The sequence below is a fragment of the Pelophylax lessonae genome (assembly GCF_965119305.1).
Source record: "Pelophylax lessonae genome assembly, chromosome: 3".
In the NCBI taxonomy this organism is placed as follows: Eukaryota; Metazoa; Chordata; class Amphibia; order Anura; family Ranidae; genus Pelophylax; species Pelophylax lessonae.
In genome coordinates this window covers 660,512,189-660,531,946 of record NC_138770.1, presented here as the reverse complement: position 1 = coordinate 660,531,946, position 19,758 = coordinate 660,512,189, and the positions used below count along the sequence as shown (strand labels likewise).

Below are 19,758 nucleotides of genomic sequence, written 5' to 3'. Positions count from 1 at the left end.
CCATTCTCTCAGAGAGGGGGCCCTTTGTGAAGGGCCCCATTCTCTTCTAATCCCTATATAGCTATCTATCCAGCACTTGATCATTCACAAGACAACCTAGGCAGAAGCCTTGGACCTGGTCAATGTCCAAGGAGCCCAGCTACACATTTCATTCTCCTTCAGTGAACCAAGAGAATAGCTCAACTGGTCAGAGCTGTGCACCCCCTCATCACTTTACAAGGGAGGATATACTTATAGGCAGTTGGCATTTGATGAGTTGGATCATGGCAATACAAACAATGCACATAGGTTGGCTTCTCTCTAAATATTGTAATCCTTATCAATGTCAATTTGAAGGGATGCTACCTATCTAGAGCTGGATTGTCCCCAAGACAACCGAGGTTGGAGCATTGGGCCTGGTGGATGTTCAATGAAATTAGCTACAGAGCTACATCTTTTGCTCTCCTTCAGAAAACCAAGGGGATAGCTCAAATAGTCAAAGCTGGGCACCCTGACATCCTTGGACAGCTCTTTGTTCTTGGCCATAGTGGAGAGATTGGAATTTGTTTGATTGATTCTGTGGATGGGTGTCTTTTATACAGGTAACAAGCTGAGATTAGGAGCACTCCATTTAGGAGAGTGCTCCTAACCTCAGCTCGTTACCTGTATAGAAGACACCTGGGAGCCAGAAATATTGCTGATTGATAGGGGATCAAATACTTATTTCACCTATTAAAATGCAACCAATTTATAACTTTTTTGAAATGTGTTTTTTTGGATATTTGTTTTTCTCATTCTGTCTCTCACTGTTAAAATAAATCTACTGTTAAAATTATAGACTGATCATTTCTTTGTCAGTGGGCAAATGTACAAAATCAGCAGGGGATCAAATACTTTTTTTCCATCTATCTATCTATCTATCTATCTATCTATCTATCTATCTATCTATCTATCTATCTATCTATCTATCTATCTATCTGTGGCGGCCTGTCCATTGGGGGTGCAGAGGCGCTGCCCCCCATATCCATGCATCCGGCCCCCTAATTTACATGCAGGGCGCCGGATGCATGGATTCCAATATCGCTCTGAGCCCACCCAGTTGTATGGCAATAGTGAATAAATATTTGCTATTATCACACTAATTCTCCTCCTAGCCAATTAGGAAGAGAGTTGTGAGACCCCTTTCCTGATTGACCAAAAGAAGAAGCGATCTTACTGGCCACTGGCCAGAAAGAGGGAGGTGACACACAGCAGCTAAGCCATCCAGCATTCTCTGGCTCGGATAGGAGGAAGGAGGTGGTAAGGAGGCTGGCCGGCAGGCAGTTCGCCGCCACTGCTATCTATCTATCCATCTATCTATCCATTATTATTATTAGTATGCTCGCCTCCAGGACTTTTTTAGAGCCTCTCCGATCCTATGGAACTCCTTACCCCAATCTGTCAGATTATCTCCTACTCTATTGGCTTTTAGACGATCCCTGAAAACCCTCCTCTTCAGAGAAGCCTATCTCACCCACACCTAACAACTGTACCTCCATTTTCTCCATCAGTTCATCCCCCACAGTTATTGTATTTTGTTTCACTTGACCCTCCCTTCTAGATTGTAAGCTCCAATGAGCAGGGCCCTCTAATTCCTTCTGTATTGAATTGTATTGTAACTGTATTGTCTTCCCTCATATTGTAAAGCGCTGCGCAAACTGATGGCTCTATATAAATCCTGTATAATAATAATAATAATAATTAGTAGTAGTTTTATCTGTATATTACTTTATTATCAGCGAGGTAAGAAAAGGGATCCCAACAATCAGAGATTAATACATATTGTAAGATTTAAAAAAAAGAAACCATTTTTTACTTTAATAAATAATTGATCTTTTAATTCCATCACACAGCTATTTAGCACAGGTAGCCAACAATAAACAGAGCATGCTTCTAAAGAAGGTTTTTAGGTGCAGATCATGTGATGGTTCTGTAGATTTCTGGAAATAATATGTAATTAATCTGCAGACAGTTGCACTGTCCAGTGTACATGGTGATTAAGGGAAACAAAGACCTCCCACCACATACCAAAGACACTAGAGTCTGCACATAGGTGGGAGACGGAGACGGAGAAAAAGAAGAAATTGCTTTTTCTGCAGACCCCACATCTTGTGATCAGCCGGAGAGAAGAGAGCGAAGGTTCCCCTCTACATTCACAGGTATGTCATGATATGAATGGGGATACGCTATGTGCTTCTGGGTCTGTGATGGATTATTTGTCAAATATGAGTACAAATTGGGTTTTTATGACCTAATCTAATTGGGTTTCCGATAATTAGTGTGGGAGTGGATGGGATTTTGACTCCAATTTAGCCTTTCGGATACACGTAATTAATCTAGATGCCATGAATATGTAAACATAATGAGCGATATATATTACATTATGAGTATTATATGCTCTAAAAAAGCAGATTGATTAGAGAATGTGACTGTGATTCTGGCTCTTAAGACAAATTTGAAGAATTTACAAATTGGAATTCACCTGCTGCTTTCTCCAGTCTATAGAGCAGCCTTTCTCAACCTCTTTACCTTTGAGGAACCCTTAAATTAATTCTCAGGTCTTGGAAACCTTTTCCTATAAGAATAATACCTACAGCTCATGGTACATCAGCATGATCGATAAGGTAGTCTTAAATTAAAGAATAAGTAATGTGGCTTTCCTAGCATATTTGACACCCAGAGCAGAGAATCTCATATTGTAAAGCGCTGTGCAAACTGTTGGCTCTATATAAATCCTGTATTATAATAATAACAATAATAAATTAGTTACCAACCCCCCTACAAAATAGTTTTAGCAATATTCCTAAAAGGAACAATAGCTGTGCAAAACAAAGGCAGACTGTAAAACTGTGGTGTCTATTAGTGGCCAGTGTATAAGTGACCTTTTATATTGGTGGCCAATCTAGGTGGGATATCAGTCCACCATTGCTTACTCTTTAAGGAACCCCAGAGGAACCTGAGGAGGAACCCTGGTTGAGAAACAACGCTATAGAGCAGGGCTTTTTAACCAGGGTTCCATGGAAGCATAGGGTTCCTCCAGAGGTTGCTGGGGGTTCCATGAGCAATGGGCAATTTCTGCCTCTTAGATGGACTCATAGGGTTCCTCCAGAGGTTGCTAGGGGTTCCATGAGCAATGGGCAATTTCTGCCTCTTAGATGGAACCATAGGGTTCCTCCAGAGGTTGCTAGGGGTTCCATGAGCAATGGGCAATTTCTGCCTCTTAGATGGAACCATAGGGTTCCTCCAGAGGTTGTTAGGGGTTCCATGAGCAATGGGCAATTTCTGCCTCTTAGATGGAACCATAGTGTTCCTCCAGAGGTTGCTGGGGGTTCTATGAGCAATGGGCAATTTCTGCCTCTCAGATACGTTCCCGCTGACACCATTGATCTTTTTTGCTATCTGTAAGGGGATAATTCTTCCTAATGACCACAGACCCCCTAGGTAACACCCACATGTGATGCTGAGCCTCCATGACTGAAAGAATTAAAATCCATCGGATGTAGGGGCAGGCCAAGAACAGTCAGGCTAGGGAGGAATGAGCTAGATGAAGCTGGATGTCCTCTGGTCATGAAATAAGGCAGGCTCTGACTTGCTGCAGCTTCTAATGCACATCAAAAAAGAAACACATTTTGGTGCTGGACTTCCACTTTTAGTAGATTTGGATTTGTTGTACTTATAGCTTAGGTATAATGGCTTTGTTTTGGTTACGTTTCCAGATATAGAGCCCCCATATGGTTTGTGTCTGTCATCCGAGTAGCGTCCATTTGACTTTTACAGTTGATGAGTCAGTCTCCACCAACTCAATGTCTGCAGATTGCTTCATATCTCATTGTACTTTATGAGATTATGATGCAGAACGTCTTACAGAACACAAACCTTCTCATACGCACCGCGCTTCTCCCAATTCCATTTCCAGCCTGTTTGTTAGAATACATGATATCATGTTTTTATCATGTGTAGTAATAAGGTAGGTCAGTGTAGTGATCAGGTTGGTTAGTGTAGGAATCAGGTAGGTCAGTGTAGTGGTCAGGTAGGTCTGTGTAGTGGTGAGGTAGGTGTCAGTAAAGTAATAAGGTAGGTTAGTGTAGGAATCAGGAAGGTCTCTGTAGTGGTCAGATAGATCTCTGTAGGTGTCAGTATAGTGATCAGGTAGGTTAGTGCAGGAAACAGGTAGGTCAGTGTAGTGGTCAGTGTATTGGTCAGGTAGGTCTGTGTAGCGGTCAGGTAGGTCTGTGTAGTGGTCAGGTAGGTCTGTGTATTGGTCAGGTAGGTCTGTGTATTGGTCAGATAGGTCTGTGTAGTGGTCAGGTAGGTCTGTGTAGTGGTCAGGTAGGTCTGTGTAGTGGTCAGGTAGGTCTGTGTAGTGGTCAGGTAGGTCTGTGTAGTAGTCAGGCAGGTTTGTGTAGTGGTCAGGTAGGTTTGTGTAGTGGTCAGGTAGGTTTGTGTAGTGGTCAGGTAGGTCTGTGTAGTGGTCAGGTAGGTTTGTGTAGTGGTCAGGTAGGTTTGTGTAATTGTCAGTATAGTAATTAGGTAGGTCAGTGTAGTGGTCAGGTAGGTCTGTGTAGTGGTGAGGTAGGTCAGTGTTGTTGTCAGTATAGTAATCAGGTAGGTTAGTGTAGGAATCAGGTAGGTCTGTGTAGTGGTCAGATAGGTCTCTGTAGGTATCAGTATAGTAATCAGGTAGGTTAATGCAGGAAACAGGTAGGTTTGTGTAGTGCTCAGGTAGGTCTGTGTAGTGCTCAGGTAGGTCAGTGTAGGTGTCAGCATAGAAATTAGGAGGTCAGTGTAGTGATCAGGTTGGTTAGTGCAGGACTAAGGTAGGTCAGTGTAGGAATAAGATAGGTCAGTGTAGGTGTCTGTATAGTGGTCAGGTAGGTCTGTGTAGTGGTCAGGTAGGTCTGTGTAGTGGTCAGGTAGTTCTGTGTAGGTGTCAGTATAGTAATCAGGTAGGTCAGTGTAGGAATAAGGTAGGTCTGTGTAGTGGTCAGCTAGGTCAGTATAGGTGTCAGTTTAGTGGTCTGTGTAGTGGTCTAGTAGATTTGTGTAGGAGGCGCAAATTACTAACCTTGCCTCGGGCGCTGACAACCCACGCTACGCCACTGTGTGGCACTGCTGAGGTGTTATGAAAGCCCAGGTTTATTTATAGTGGCCTTCAGCTCGTCTGCATTGTTGGGTCTGGTGTCTGTCATCTTCCTCCTGACAATACCATACAGATTCTCTGTGGGGTTCAGGTCAGGCGAGTTTGCTGGCCAATCAAGCACAGTGATATCATGATCATCAAGTATTGGTAGTTTTGGCAGTCTGGGTAGGTGCCAAGTCCTGCTGGAAAATGAAATCAGCATCTCCATAAATCTGGCCAGCAGAGGGAAGCATGAAGTGATCTAGAATTTCCTGGTAGAGGGCTGCGCTGACTTTGAACTTGACAAAACACAGTGGACCAACACCAGCAGAAGACATGGCTCCCCAAATCATCACTGACTGTGGAAACTTCCCACTGGACCCCATGTAGGGTTGCCACCTCATCCCTTTAACCACTTAAGCCCCGGAAGATTTTACCCCCTTCCTGACCAGGGTTTTTTTTGCGATTTTTTTACTGCATGACTTTAACGGACAATTGCGCGGTCGTGCGACGCTGTACCTAAACAAATTTGACGTCCTTTTTTTCCCACAAACAGAGCTTTCTTTTGGTGGTATTTGATCACCTGTGCAATTTTTTGATCATGTGCTATAAACAAAAAAAATGTGTAAATTTTGCAAAAATAACAATATTTTTCACATTTTTTATATGAAATTCCCCCCAAAAAAATGTAAAAATCAAAATTTTTTAACATTTTCAGCCAATTTTTAACATTTTACAGCCGATTTTTGTCATTTTTTCTTTTTTTTTTTTTAACGAGTAATGGCGGCGATCTGCGATTTTTTTGCGGGACTGCGACATTGCGGCGGACAGATCGGACCCTTGACTGACATTTTTGACACTTTTGGGGTTACCAGTGACATTACTGCAGTAATCAGTGCTATACATATGCACTGTTACTGTAAAAATGACACTGGCAGGGAAGGGGTTAACTGTATTGGAGAGGGAGGGGTTAAGTGTGTCCTAGGGGCGTGTTTCTAACTGTGATGGGACTGGTCTACTATTGTAAAAACAGAGATCAACGGTTCTACATAGTAGAACCGTCTGATCTCCATTTTTACACAGGGGAGAATGACAGGTGGCTTGTTTACATTAGCCGCCTGCCTTTCTCCCTCTCTACCGACGATCGTCGAGTGACCGGCGGACATCGGGTCCACCGGTCACACGCACTGACTCCTCAGTGAATGAGCCGCGGCGGGTGCGCGCCTCAGCGGGCGCGCGCTCACCCGCTATTGGCTCACAAGCCGGTGACAGGCTAGTGACGTACCGGTACGTCACTTTGCCTGGCCCGGGGCTGACCGCCGCAGTATATTTACTTGCGGCGGTCGGCAACTGGTTAAACAAGAGCACACATTAATTACACAGGTTCTGTGGTCATTAAACTCACTTAGTGCCCTATGTGTTTTATTTTAGTCTCAGAACCTGTGTAATTATTATGTGTCCTGGTTTAAAGGGATGAGGTGGCAACCCTAACCCCATGCAAATTGGATTCTGTGCCTCTCCACTCTTCCTCCAGACTCTGAGACCTTGATTTCCAAATGAAATACACAATGATTTGGGGAGTCATGTCATCTGCTGGTGATGGTCTACTGTGTTTTAGCAAGTCCAAAGCGCTGCCCTCTGCCAAGAAATTCTAGAGCACTTCATGCTTCCGTCTGCTGACCAGCTTTATGGAGATGCTGATTTCATTTTCCCCACTGCCAAAAGTACCAATACCTAGTTGAATTATTATTACATCACTATGCTTGAGTGGCCAGCAGTGGCGGCTGGTGTATTGAAGGCGCAGGGGCGCCGCCCCCCCATCCATGCGTCCGGCCCCCTAATCTGCATGCAGGGCGCCGGAGGCATTGAGCTCAATGTTTTTTTGTTATTTTTAATCACCTGATTAGAGCCAGATAATAGGGTGATGCAAAGGGTGGACCCGGGGCGCAGAGCAGTGCGCCCAGAGCCCACCCATTGTGTGACAATAGCGAATGAAAATTCGCTATTCTCACACCGATCCTCCTCCTGGCCAATCAGGAAGCCGGCCTAATACCGGCTTCCTGATTGGCCGCAAGGCAAACCCCATGACATTGGCCGAGGAGGAGGCGGGAGGACTCGAGAAGACGCGCTGGCGGGGGACACAGTGAGGAGAAGCCGCCCGCCGGGACTGAAGAGAAGCCGCCGCCGGCTGCTCCAGGTAAGTGCACTGGTCTTGGGGGGGGGGGCTTGGGGCCGGGGCCCCACACTGCATTGAAGGGGCACGCATGCTGATCTCTGCATTGAAGGGGGCACGCACGCTGAACTCTGCATTGATGGGGGCACGGCACAATGTTCATTGCATTGAAGGGGGCACACACGCTAAACTCTGCATTGATGGGGGCACGGCACAATGTTCATTGCATTGAATGGGGCACGCACACTGAACTCTGCATTGATGGGGGCACGGCACAATGTTCATTGCATTGAAGGGGGCACGCACGCTGAACTCTGCATTGAAGGGGGCACGGGACAATGTTCATTGCATTGAAGGGGGCACGCACGCTGAACTCTGCATTGATGGGGGCACGGCAGAATGTTCATTGCATTGAAGGGGGCACACACACTGAACTCTGCATTGATGGGGGCATGGCACAATGTTCATTGCATTGAAGGGGGCACGCATGCTGAACTCTGCATTGAAGGGGCATGGCACAATGTTCATTGCATTTAAGGGGGCACGCACGCTGAACTCTGCATTGATGGGGGCACGGCACAATGTTCATTGCATTGAAGGGGGCACGCATGCTGAACTCTGCATTGATGGGGGCACGGCACAATGTTCATTGCATTGAAGGGGGCACGCACGCTGAACTCTGCATTGAAGGGGCACGGCACAATGTTCATTGAATTTAAGGGGGCACGCACGCTGAACTCTGCATTGATTGGGGCACGGCACAATGTTCATTGCATTGAAGGGGGCACGCATGCTGATCTCTGCATTGAAGGGGGCACGCACGCTGAACTCTGCATTGATGGGGGCACGGCACAATGTTCATTGCATTGAAGGGGGCACACACACCGAACTCTGCATTGATGGGGGCATGGCACAATGTTCATTGCATTGAAGGGGGCACGCACGCTGATCTCTGCATTGAAGGGGGCACGCACGCTGATCTCTGCATTGAAGGGGGCACGCACGCTGATCTCTGCATTGAAGGGGGCATGTACGCTGGTCACTGCATTGAAGGGGGCATGTACGCTGGTCACTGCATTAAAGGGGGCATGTACGCTGGTCTCTGCATTGAAGGGGGCATGTACGCTGGTCTCTCCATTGAAGGGGGCATGTACGCTGGTCTCTGCATTGAAGGGGGCATGTACACTGGTCTCTGCATTGAAGGGGGCATGTACGCTGGTCACTGCATTGAAGGGGGCATGTACGCTGGTCTCTGCATTGAAGGGGGCATGTACGCTGGTCTCTGCATTAAAAGGGGGCATGTACGCTGGTGTCTGCATTGAAGGGGGCATGTACGCTGGTCACTGCATTGAAGGGGGCACGCTTCTCACTGTTTTGAAGGGGGCACACTGGTCACTGTGCATTAAAAGGGGGCTTGCTGGTCACTGTGCTATGAAAGGGGCATGCTGGACACTGTGCATTGAAAGGGGCACGCTGGTCACTGTGCATTGTAAGGGGGCACGCTGGTCACTGTGCTTTGAAAGGGGGCACGCTGGTCACTGTGTATTGAAAGGGGGCACGCTGGTCACTGTGCATTGAAAGGGGGCACGCTGGTCTCTCTGCATTGAAAGGGGGCACGCTGGTCTCTCTGCATTGAAAGGGGGCATGCTGGTCTCTCTGCGTTGAAAGGGGGCACGCTGGTCTCTCTGCGTTGAAAGGGGGCTTGCTGGTCACTGTGCATTGAAAGGGGCACGCTGGTCCCTGTGCATTGAAAGGGGGCACGCTGGTCTCTCTGCATTGAAAGGGGGCACGCTGGTCTCTCTGCATTGAAAGGGGGCATACTATACCTTAATTACTGAAGGCCTCTTTCACACTTTTGTGACCTCAAAGTCACGCAATTTTTTACAGTGTTTTTTGCCGCAAAGCAATGCCTATTACATTTTTCTGTTTGCGCCCAAAATTTTGAGCACCAGCCGCCACTGGTGGCCAGCAAACTTGTTGGACCTAAACCCCATAGAGAATCTGTGGGATATTGTCAAGAGGAGGAAGAAAGACACCAGACCCAACAATGCAGATGAGCTGAAAGCCACTATCAAAGAAACCTGGGCTTCCATAACACCTCAGCAGTGCCACAGGTTGATCGTCTTCATGCCCCACCTCCTTGATGCAGTAATTTATGCAAAAGGAGCCCCAACCAAGTATTGAGTGCATACTATACTGTACATGGGCATACTTTTCAGTAAGCCAACATTTCTGTATTAAAAATCCTTTTTTTTATTGGTCTTAATATTAATATTCTAATTTTCTGAGATACTGAATTTTGGGGTGTCACTAGCTGTGAGAGTGTAAGCCATAATCATCAAAACTAAAAGAAAGAAATTCTTGAAACATATCACTCTGTGTGTAACACATCTATATAAAATATATGTTTCACTATTTTAAATTTAATTACTGAAATAAATAAACTTTTTGATGATTTTCTAATTTTATGAGATGTACCTGTATTTCCTGTGATAACCGGAGATATCCCTCAAATGGTAAGATGTTTTCTGACTTCCTGTTGAGTCTATAGGACAGGAAGTGTAAAAAAACTCACCAATAAATAGGGATGAACTCAGGTGTGGTCCAAACTTAAAGTATGAAGCTGTCACTCCCGCCCAATCAACCGCAGCCAAGACATTTTCCAAAGCCCTAGGCAGATGGGCTATGTGCTGCGTATGCAATTTGAAGCTACTTTTACCATTTTACCTGGAGCATATCATTAACCTTTTGCCACCCATGTAATGCATATGTGCGATGACCAAGAGGGCGGGCTATAAGGCCCACATGGCGTATATGTGTCTATGGACAGGTTTCTTTGCTAAGTGCATGCTGTTTTAGGCAGCTCCTAGTTTCTAGTAATGATCGGGAAGCAATCATATGACTGCTGTGTCAGCTAATTACAGTGGTCAAGTGATCTGGCAGTCCTTCCCACTCTCCCCCGGCATAAAGACCCAGTTAAAAGAGCACTGGTACTGGGTGGAAAGGACTACCCAAAAATGTGACCACTGTGGCAGCCAATCACAGTAATCAAGGGATGGGCCAGTCCTTAACACCCCTTGGCATTAAGACCCAATTAACCACGTAAGCCCCGGAGGATTTGGCTGCTCAAAGACCAGGGCCTATTTTGCGATTCGGCACTGCGTGACTTTAACGGATAATTGCGCGGTCGTGCGACGCTGTACCCAAATGAAATTGACGTCAGAGCTGTCTTTTGGTGGTATTTGATCACCTGTGCGATTTTTATTTTTTGCGCTATAAATAAAAAAAGAGCGTCAATTTTGAAAAAATAACAATATTTTTCACATTTTTTTATATGAAATTCCCCAAACAAAAAATTTAAAAATCAAATTTTTTTTAACATTTCAGGCCAGTTTGTTTTCTGCTACATATTTTTGGTAAAAAAAAATCGCAATAAGCGTATTTTGATTGGTTTGTGCAAAAGTTATTGCGTTTACTAACTAAGGGAAAGATTTATGTCATTTTTTAATGTTTTTTTTTTTTAACTAGTAATGGCAGCGATCTGCGATTTTTTTTGCGAGACTCCGACATTGCGGCGGACAGATCGGACCCCTGACTAACATTTTTGACACTTTTGGGGGTACCAGTGACATTACTACAGTAATCAGTGCTATAAATATGCACTGTTACTGTAAAAATGACACTGGCAGGGAAGGGGTTAACTTTATTAGTGATCAAGGGGTTAAGTGTGTCCCTAGGGGCATGATTCTAACTGTAAAGGGGTGTGGCTTTTGATGTAACCACAGAGACATACGATCCTACATAGCAGGATCGTATGATCTCTGCAGTTACACCAGGGAGAATGACAGGCGGCTTTGTTTACATCAGCCGCCTGCCTTTCTCCCTCTCCAATGGGAGATCGCGAGTGACCGGCGGACATCAGAGCCGCCGGTCACTCGCGCGGGGATCCCAGTGAACGAGCGGGGGTGGGAGCGCGCCTCTGGCGGAGCGCGCTCTCGCCCCCTATTGGCTCGCGGCCAAGTGACATACCGGTACGTCACTTTGCCCAGGAGGGGCTGACTGCCACCGTACATAGCCGTGCGGCAGTCGACAAGTAGTTAAAGGGGCACTGGCACTGGGTGAGAAGAACTGCCCAATCATGTGACCACTGTGGCAGCCAATCACAGAAGTCAAGTAATCGGGCAGTCATTCCCACCCCCTGGACATAAAAACCCAGTTAAAGGGGCACTGGTATTGGGCTTGAAGGACTGCCCAATCATGTGAGCACTGTGGCTGCCAATCACAGTGGTCAAGTGATTGGGCAGTCCTTCCCACCTCCTCCCCCTCCCCCCGGGCATAAAGACCCAGTTGAAGGGCCACTCGTACTGGGCGGGAAAGACTGCCCAATCATGTAACCACTGTGGCTGCCAATCACAGTGAATAAGTGAGTGGGCAGTCTTTAACGACCCCCCCAGGCATAAAGACCCAGTTAAAGGGGCACTAGTACTGGGTGAGAAGGGCTGCCCAATCATGTGACCATGTTGTCAGCCAATCACAGAAGTTAAGTGATCGGGCAGTCCTTCCCACCCCCTGGACATAAAAACCCAGTTAAGGGGCACTGGTACTGGGTGGGAAAGGGTTCTTGTCATGTAGTGTTTTCTAAAAATGTTCTTATATTTTTTCAGGATACTGATAGCTGGGTGCAGTGGACATCATAATGTTCTGTTTTTTGCTGCTTGTGAGTAAAATGGGAATGTTAGCAGCTCAGCTCAACACAACGGACCAGACTGTGACCGTCTCCAAGAACTTTACAGAACCGGAGAACATCACTGAGACCATGTGTGGGGGAAGATGCAACATCACGTGTTTCCTACCCCACCAATCCCTTCATATGTTTCCAGCATGCCTACCCAACACTGTGCAGGTGCTGGACCTGGCCTTCAATAACTTCTCTGTAGTTAAGGACCAGGACGTGGCTGACCTATCCGAACTGCGAAACTTGTCTTTAGCGCACAACCAAATCAAAGAAATCCTCTGGGAGAGCCATGTGCTGGCTCAGCTCCGGTCTCTGGATCTGAGCTATAATCAATTATCGGGTGTCCCAAGGTGTATGATGTTGAAGAACGTCCAATGGTTGTCGCTTGCAGGAAATCCAATCTCTCACATCCCTTCATTGGCTTTCACGTGTTTCCCAAACCTGATGTTCCTCAATCTATCTTATACACGAATTGGACGCAATTCATCAGCAGACATTGATGGGTCAGCGTTCGCCCTGAATGCAACAGGGGGGCAGATGGATTCATTAAAATCCTTGCACTTGCTTGATCTAAGTGCTACCTACCTTCAAAGAAGTAAGTACAAAAATGAGGAACTTCATCTTACCGGTATTTGTTCCTGTACCTATGTCCAGGGTAGTTCTCCTTTCAGCTCAGAATTCTTCTTCACTGCTCCCATGCCACCATCTTGGACCGATACCCAGAGCATGCTCAGACACGCTGAAGATCTCTGCCAGGGCTATGGGACCAGACAGAGACCTTCTACATGTCTGTGCATGTGCGATATCCCACGAATCTCCACGCATGCGTAGACATGCCACACATCTATATCAGGTCCCAGAGACTGGCAGAGACCTTGCTTTCTACTACAAGAAACAAACACAAAAGGGTGCACCAGCCTAGTGCATTATCCCACAATAATCTGTGGACTGTCTGTGAACAGTCTAGCCACAGATTCTCAATTGGATTTAGGTCTGGACTTTGACTGGGCCATTCTAACACATGAATATGATTTGATATAAACCAAATCATATTCATATAGCACTGATATTTTTCAATGGTTTCATGTAAACCATTTCATTGTAGCTCTGTCTGTATGTTGAGGGTCGTTGTCCTACTGGAAGGTGAACCTCCGCCCCAGTCTCAAGTCTTTTGCAGACTCCAAGTCCCGGTTCACACTACCGCGACTTGTCAGGCGACTTGGCCGCCTGACAAGTCGCGGTCCATTCAGTGCAATTGGAACGGTTCTAATAGGAGCGACTCAAGTCGCTCCGACTTAGAAAATAGTTTCTGCACTACTTTTGACTGAAGTCAGAGCGTCTTGAATTGACTTCCATTATGTGAAGTCCGTGCAAGTCGCGCCGAAGTCGCGGTTCACGGCGACTTCTCTAGTCGCCCCCAAAGTCGTGTCGCCATAGTGTGAACCGACTTTAACTGTTTTTCTTCTAAGATCGCCCTGTATTTTGGCTCCATCCATCTTCCCATCAACTCTGACCAGCTTCTCTGTCCCTGCTGAAGAAAAGCATCCCCACAACATGATGCTGCCACCACCATGTTTCACAGTGGGGATGATGTGTTCAGGATGATGTGCAGTGTTAGTTTTCCACCACACATAGCATTTTGCTTTTAGGGCGAAAAAGTTAATTTTTGGCCTCATCTGACCAGAGCGCCTTCTTCCACATGTTTGTTGTGTCTCCCCACATGGCTTCTAACAAACTGCAAACAGGACTGCTTATGGCTTTCTTTCAACAATGGTTTTCTTCTTGCCACTCTTCTATAAACGCCAGATTAGTGGAGTGCGCAACTAATAGTTGTCCTATGGACAGATTCTCCCACCTGAGCTGTAGATCTCTGCAGCTCCTCCAGAAATACCATGGCCCTCTTGGCTGCTTCTCTGATGAATGCTTTCCTTGCCCGGCCTGTCAGTTTATGTGACGGCCATGTCTTGGTAGGTTTGCAGTTGTGCCATACTCTTGGCACAGCTGCAAGAGTATGAACCAGATGGTCCCCGGTCATCTCTATGACTCTTGGAGGCCTCGAGAGTTGTAAACACTGCCATGTGTTCTGCTAGAAAGCCTGAGATCGTTTTTTAGTTTTGTTTTTTGATCTCAGGCTTTTTCTTATACATAGACCTCACATCTCTACATAAAGAGGACCTGTCTCGCCCTAATATTCTTATTATTGTTGTAATAGGAGTAAAAATTATTAAAAATTAAAAAATTAAAAGGAAAGTTTAAAAATAAAAAAAATTAAAATAAACAATAAAAAAAGAAATTGAAGTGCCCCATTCTTTAATGCTCGCACGCAGAAGCGAACACATACGTAGGTCGCGTCTGCATATGTAAACGAGGTTCAAACCACACATGTGAGGTATCGCCATGAACATTGGAGTGAGAGCAAAAATTCTAGGATAAGACCTCCTCTGTAAATCTAAACTGGTAACCTGTAAAAATGTTTAAAGCGTGGCTTATGGAGATTTTTAAATACCGAACTTTGGTGTCATTCCAGAAGCGCATATAATTTTAATCACGTTACGACCGCTAACTGAGCTGGTACTGTGGCAAAGTGGCTCGTTATCGTCCAGAGACGTACACCTACGTCGCTGGATCCCGCCCCCCTCTCGGCGCCGCGCGCGGCGCCGGATGCTCGCTCCCACTGTATTCAGACACAGCGGGAGTCGGGGCCAGGGGAGGAGAGGCGGTGATCACCGCTGCTCTTCCCCGATCGTCGGGGATTGAGTGAGGAAATCCGCCCACTTGTGTAAACAAAGCGGGCGGATCTCCTCTGTGACAGACAGACAGTCACAGATTACAGGATTCAGCAGAGCTGAACCTGCGATCTGTGTCTGTGTCACACAATCCCCTCCCCCCACACACGTCAGTAAGCATGAGGCATACATTTAACCCCTTGATCACCAATAAAGTTAACCCCTTCCCTGCCAGTGTCATTATTACAGTAACAGTGCATATTTATAGCACTGATTACTGTAGTAATGGCACTGGTACCCCCAAAAGTGTCAAAAATGTCAGTTAGTGGTCCGATCTGTCCGCCGCAATGTCGCAGTCCCACAAAAAAAATTGCAGATCGCCGACATTACTAGTAAAAAAAAAATAAACAATAAAAATGACAAATCTTTCCCGTAGTTAGTAAAAGCGATAACTTTTGCGCAAACCAATCAAAATACGCTTATTGTGATTTTTTTTACCAAAAATATGTAGCAGAAAACAAATTGGCCTAAAATGTTAAAAAGATTTGTTTTTTACATTTTTTGTTTTGGGAATGTTATATATCAGAATGAAAAAAATATTGTTTTTTTTTTCAAAATTGTCGCTCTTTTTTTCAAAAATTAAAAATCGCACAGGTGATCAAATACCACCAAAAGAAAGCTCTATTTGTGGGGGAAAAAATGACACAAATTTGATTTGGATACAGCGTTGCATGACCGCGCAATTGTCCATTAAAATAACGCAGTGCCGAATCGCAAAATATAGCCTGGTCAGGAATGGGGTAAAATCTTCTGGTCTTAAAGCGGTTAAAAATATGCTCATTGAGGATTTTTTTTTGTCAAAGACATGTAGCTAAATACATTTTGGCCTAAATATATGACAAAAATTGAATATATTGGATATTTTTTAACTGTCAAAGTAGAAAATGTCAATTTTTTCGCAAACTTTTCGCTCTTTTTTTATTTATATCGCAAAAAATGAAAAGCGCAGAGGTGATCGAATACCACCAAAAGGAAGCTCTGTTTGTGGGAAAAAAAAGGACGTAAATTTAGTTTGGGTACGGCGTTGCATGACCGCGCAATTGTCAGTTAAAGTCGCGCAGTGCCAAGTTGCAAAAAGTGGCCTGGACATAAAGCAGGAAAATCCTCCGGTGGTAAAGTGGTCAATGCATGACAGGTTAGGTATCTATTTACTCGGTGTAACATCATCTTTCAATTTTACAAAAATACTGGGCTAACTTTACTGTTTTTTTTTTTTTTTTTTAATTCATGAAAGTGTTCTTTTTTCCAAAAAAATCATGTTAAAAAAAGTTCTGTGCAAATACTGTGTGACATAAAAAATTGCAATGACCGCCATATTATTCCCTAGGGTCTCTGCGAAAATATATATATAATGTTTAGGGGTTCTGAGTAATTTTCGAGCAAAAAAATTATGATTTTTACATGTAGGAAGGGAATGCCAGAATTTGCCTGTTACGGAAGCGGTTAAACATGGAAGACAACCCACGCCACCAGCCAGCCAGGAGAAGGTGACTAGGTGACATCATTTGTTGCTGGCTGCTGTTGTTCACCATAAGTCACTAGAAGTATTATCAGAACTGAGTTTATTTCTTGTAGCAGTAATAGGAGGAGCCGGAGTACAGATCAGAATATTTTAAAGGTTTCAGGAAGGAAGAGAAATTAACCACTTAAGCCCCGGAAGATTTTACCCCCTTCCTGACCAGGGGGTATTTTGCTATTTTTTTACTGCGTGACTTTAATGGACAATTGCGCGGTCGTGCGACGCTGTACCTAAACAAATTTGATGTACTTTTTTTCCCACAAACAGAGCTTTCTTTTGGTGGTATTTGATCACCTGTGCGATTTTTTGATCAGGCGCTATAAACAAAAAAAGAGCGTCAATTTTGCAACAATAACAATATTTTTCACATTTTTTTTATATGAAATTCCCAAACAAAATGTAAAAATCTAAATTTTTTAACATTTTTGGCCAATTTGTTTTATGCTACATATGTTTGGTAAAAAAAATTGCAAAAAGCGTATTTTGATTGGTTTGCGCAAAAGTTATCGCGTTTACTAACAAAGGGAAAGATTTTTGTCATTTTTTTTTTTTTTTTTTTAACGAGTAATGGCGGCGATCTGCGATTTTTTTTGCGGGACTGCGACATTGGTGCGGACAGATCGGACCCTTGACTGACATTTTTTACACTTTTGGGGTTACCAGTGACATTACTACAGTAATCAGTGCTATACATATGCACTGTTACTGCAAAAATGACACTGGCAGGGAAGGGTTTAACTGTATTGGAGAGGGAGGGGTTAAGTGTGTTCTAAGGGCGTGCTTCTAACTGTGATTGGCTGTGGCTACTAGTGTAAAAACAGTGATCAATGGTCCTACATAGTAGAAGCGTCTGATCTCCATTCTTACACAGGGGAGAATGACAGGCAGCTTGTTTACATTAGCCGCCTGCCTTTCTCCCTTCCCGCCGAACGATCGCGAGTGACCGGCGGACATCGGGTCCGCGGGTCACACGCACTGACTTGTCTGTGAACGAGCCAGGGCGGGCGCGCGCACGCCCGCTATTGGCTCACAAGCCAGTGACAGGCTAGTGACGTATATATACGTCACTTTGCCTGGCCGGGGCTGACCGCCGCAGTATATGTACTTGCGGCGGGCGGCAACCGGTTAAAAGTCATGGACTGCAAATATATAGGAAGAATTTTAGAACATAAAGGCTTTCAACCATATTTTCTTTACCTTTTATGTTTTTTATATATTTTTTTTTTTTCCCCAGAAATGTCGATTAATATATTCAAGCAGTATTAGCCTCGGTTCACACTTATGCAATGCGGGAAGGCTGCGAATTCGCAGCCTGTTCCCGCATCACACACGCACCCCTGGCAGTTCACACTGCCATATGCGATACGCTGGGGGTGTCAATGTAATCTTAACGACACCCCCAGTTTGATCGCATATCGCAGTGCGATCGTGCAGTTCACACAGGATCGGATCGCACAAGTGTGAACCGCTGTGCGATCCGATCCTGATGCGGCTTCCAAAAAGGGTCCCTGTGCGTGTTTGGTGCTGCTGCGGTGCGAATTTAGCCATACAAACTGTATGGCTAAACTCGCACCGCACAGCCGATCGCATGTAATGTCGGAGCAGTGCACTCCGACATTACATGCGAACCCCGCACACGCACAAGTGTGAACCGGGGCTTAACCACTTTACAACCGGAGGATTTTGCTGTCTTCCGTCCAGGCCACTTTTTGCGATTCGGCGCTGTGCGACTTCAACTGACAATTGCGCGGTCGTGCGACGCCGTACCCAAACGAAATTTACGTCCTTTTTCTCCCACAAACAGAGCTTTCTTTTGGTGGTATTTGATCACCTGTGCGATTTTTACTTTTTGCGCTATAAACAAAAAAAGAGCGTTTATTTTGAAAAAATAACAATATTTTTCACATTTTTTTATATGAAATTCCCCCCAAAAAAGATGTAAAAACCAATTTTTTTAAAAGTTTTTGGCCAATTTGTTTTATGCTACATATGTTTGGTAAAAAAAATCGCAATAAGCGTATTTTGATTGGTTTGCGCAAAAGTTATTGCGTTTACTAACAAAGGGAAAGATTTCTGTCATTTTTGGTGTTTTTTTTTTAACGCGTAATGGCGGCGATCTGTGATTTTTTTTGCGGGACTGCGACATTGCGGCGGACAGACCGGACCCCTGACTGACATTTTTGACACTTTTGGGGGTACCAGTGACATTACTGCAGTAATCAGTGCTATATATATGCACTGTTACTGTAAAAATGACACTGGCAGGGAAGGGGTTAATTTTATTGGAGAGGGAGGGGTTAATGTATGCCTGGTGCTTACTGACGTGTGTGGGGGGAGGTGACTATGTGATTCATGGACAGATCGGATGTCCAGCTATGCTGAACAGTCCGATCTGTCACTCCCTGTCACTATGGAGATCCGCCCGCTGTGTTTACACACAGTGGGCGGATCTCCAGACTCGATCCCCGACGATCGGGTAAGAGCAGCGGCGATCGCCGCTGCTCCTCCCCTGGCCCGACTCCCGCTGTGAATGAAAACAGCGGGAGCGAGCCTCCGGCGGCGCGCAAGCGCCGCCCAGTAGGGGAGGAGTCCAGTCACGTTAATACTACGTGACTGGACGGGAACGAGCCACTCTGCCGCAGTACTATTACCGTGAGCGGTAGTAGAGTGGTTAAAGTGGAACTTTACTCTCCCAATCAACACTAACTATTTTTAAAGTAGTTATAAACAATCACGTTGTAAAATGAAAGGCAAAACATTTTTGTATAGATATAAAAATACTTTATAGATTAATAGATACTTCTAGATTGTAAACTCTAATGAGCAGGGCCCTCTAAATCCTCCTGTATTGAATTGTACTGTAACTGTATTGCCTTCCCTCATATTGTAAAGCGCTGCTCAAACTGTCGGCGCTATATAAATCCTGTATAATAATAATATAGATACCCCTTTTCCCTTTTTTTTTTATAAGTGATCACATTCCCTCTGTTCTCAGCTGCATAAGAGCTGGGGGAGGAGAAGCAGCAGTACACTGAGCTTCCCAGTGAACGGCTGTTTAGCGGGACGTGTCAAGACAAGTCTGATCATTGGATGACAGCACACTGAGTTCCCAGCATAGCTAGAGAACTGACCACGGTGTGCTCTCCTGCTTGGTGTGGTCAGTTTTTATTTGGAAAGCAAGGGGACTGGCAGGGACACCAGAGATTTAACACAAAGGAAGCAACACAAAGAGAGCAGGAGACTTTCTCATATAAGTACATGGTATAACAGTCACATATCAGGAATATGAAGTGTTGGGGTAACAAAGGCTTTATTTCCTGTGCTGCTACTATTAGTAAATGGATTGGAAAGTATATCATATTTAGTGTTTTAAGCTTTTTTTTTTTTCTGCATTTATTTAGTTACCTC

The 19,758-nt window shown here is 45.0% G+C and overlaps 1 protein-coding gene across 1 annotated transcript in view; it reads left to right on the top strand.

Annotated features, from left to right (window-relative positions):
• The first annotated feature begins 2,118 nt into the window (after positions 1-2,118).
• The window catches only part of LOC309550871 (leucine-rich repeat neuronal protein 4-like), a 44,002-nt gene continuing 26,362 nt past the window's right edge, over positions 2,119-19,758 (top strand). The window contains exons 1-2 of the mRNA XM_082251238.1: positions 2,119-2,177; positions 11,975-12,640. Coding sequence (XP_082107364.1) covers positions 12,007-12,640 — 634 coding nt within the window. The 5' untranslated portion in view covers positions 2,119-2,177; positions 11,975-12,006. The remainder of the gene's footprint in view (positions 2,178-11,974; positions 12,641-19,758) is intronic.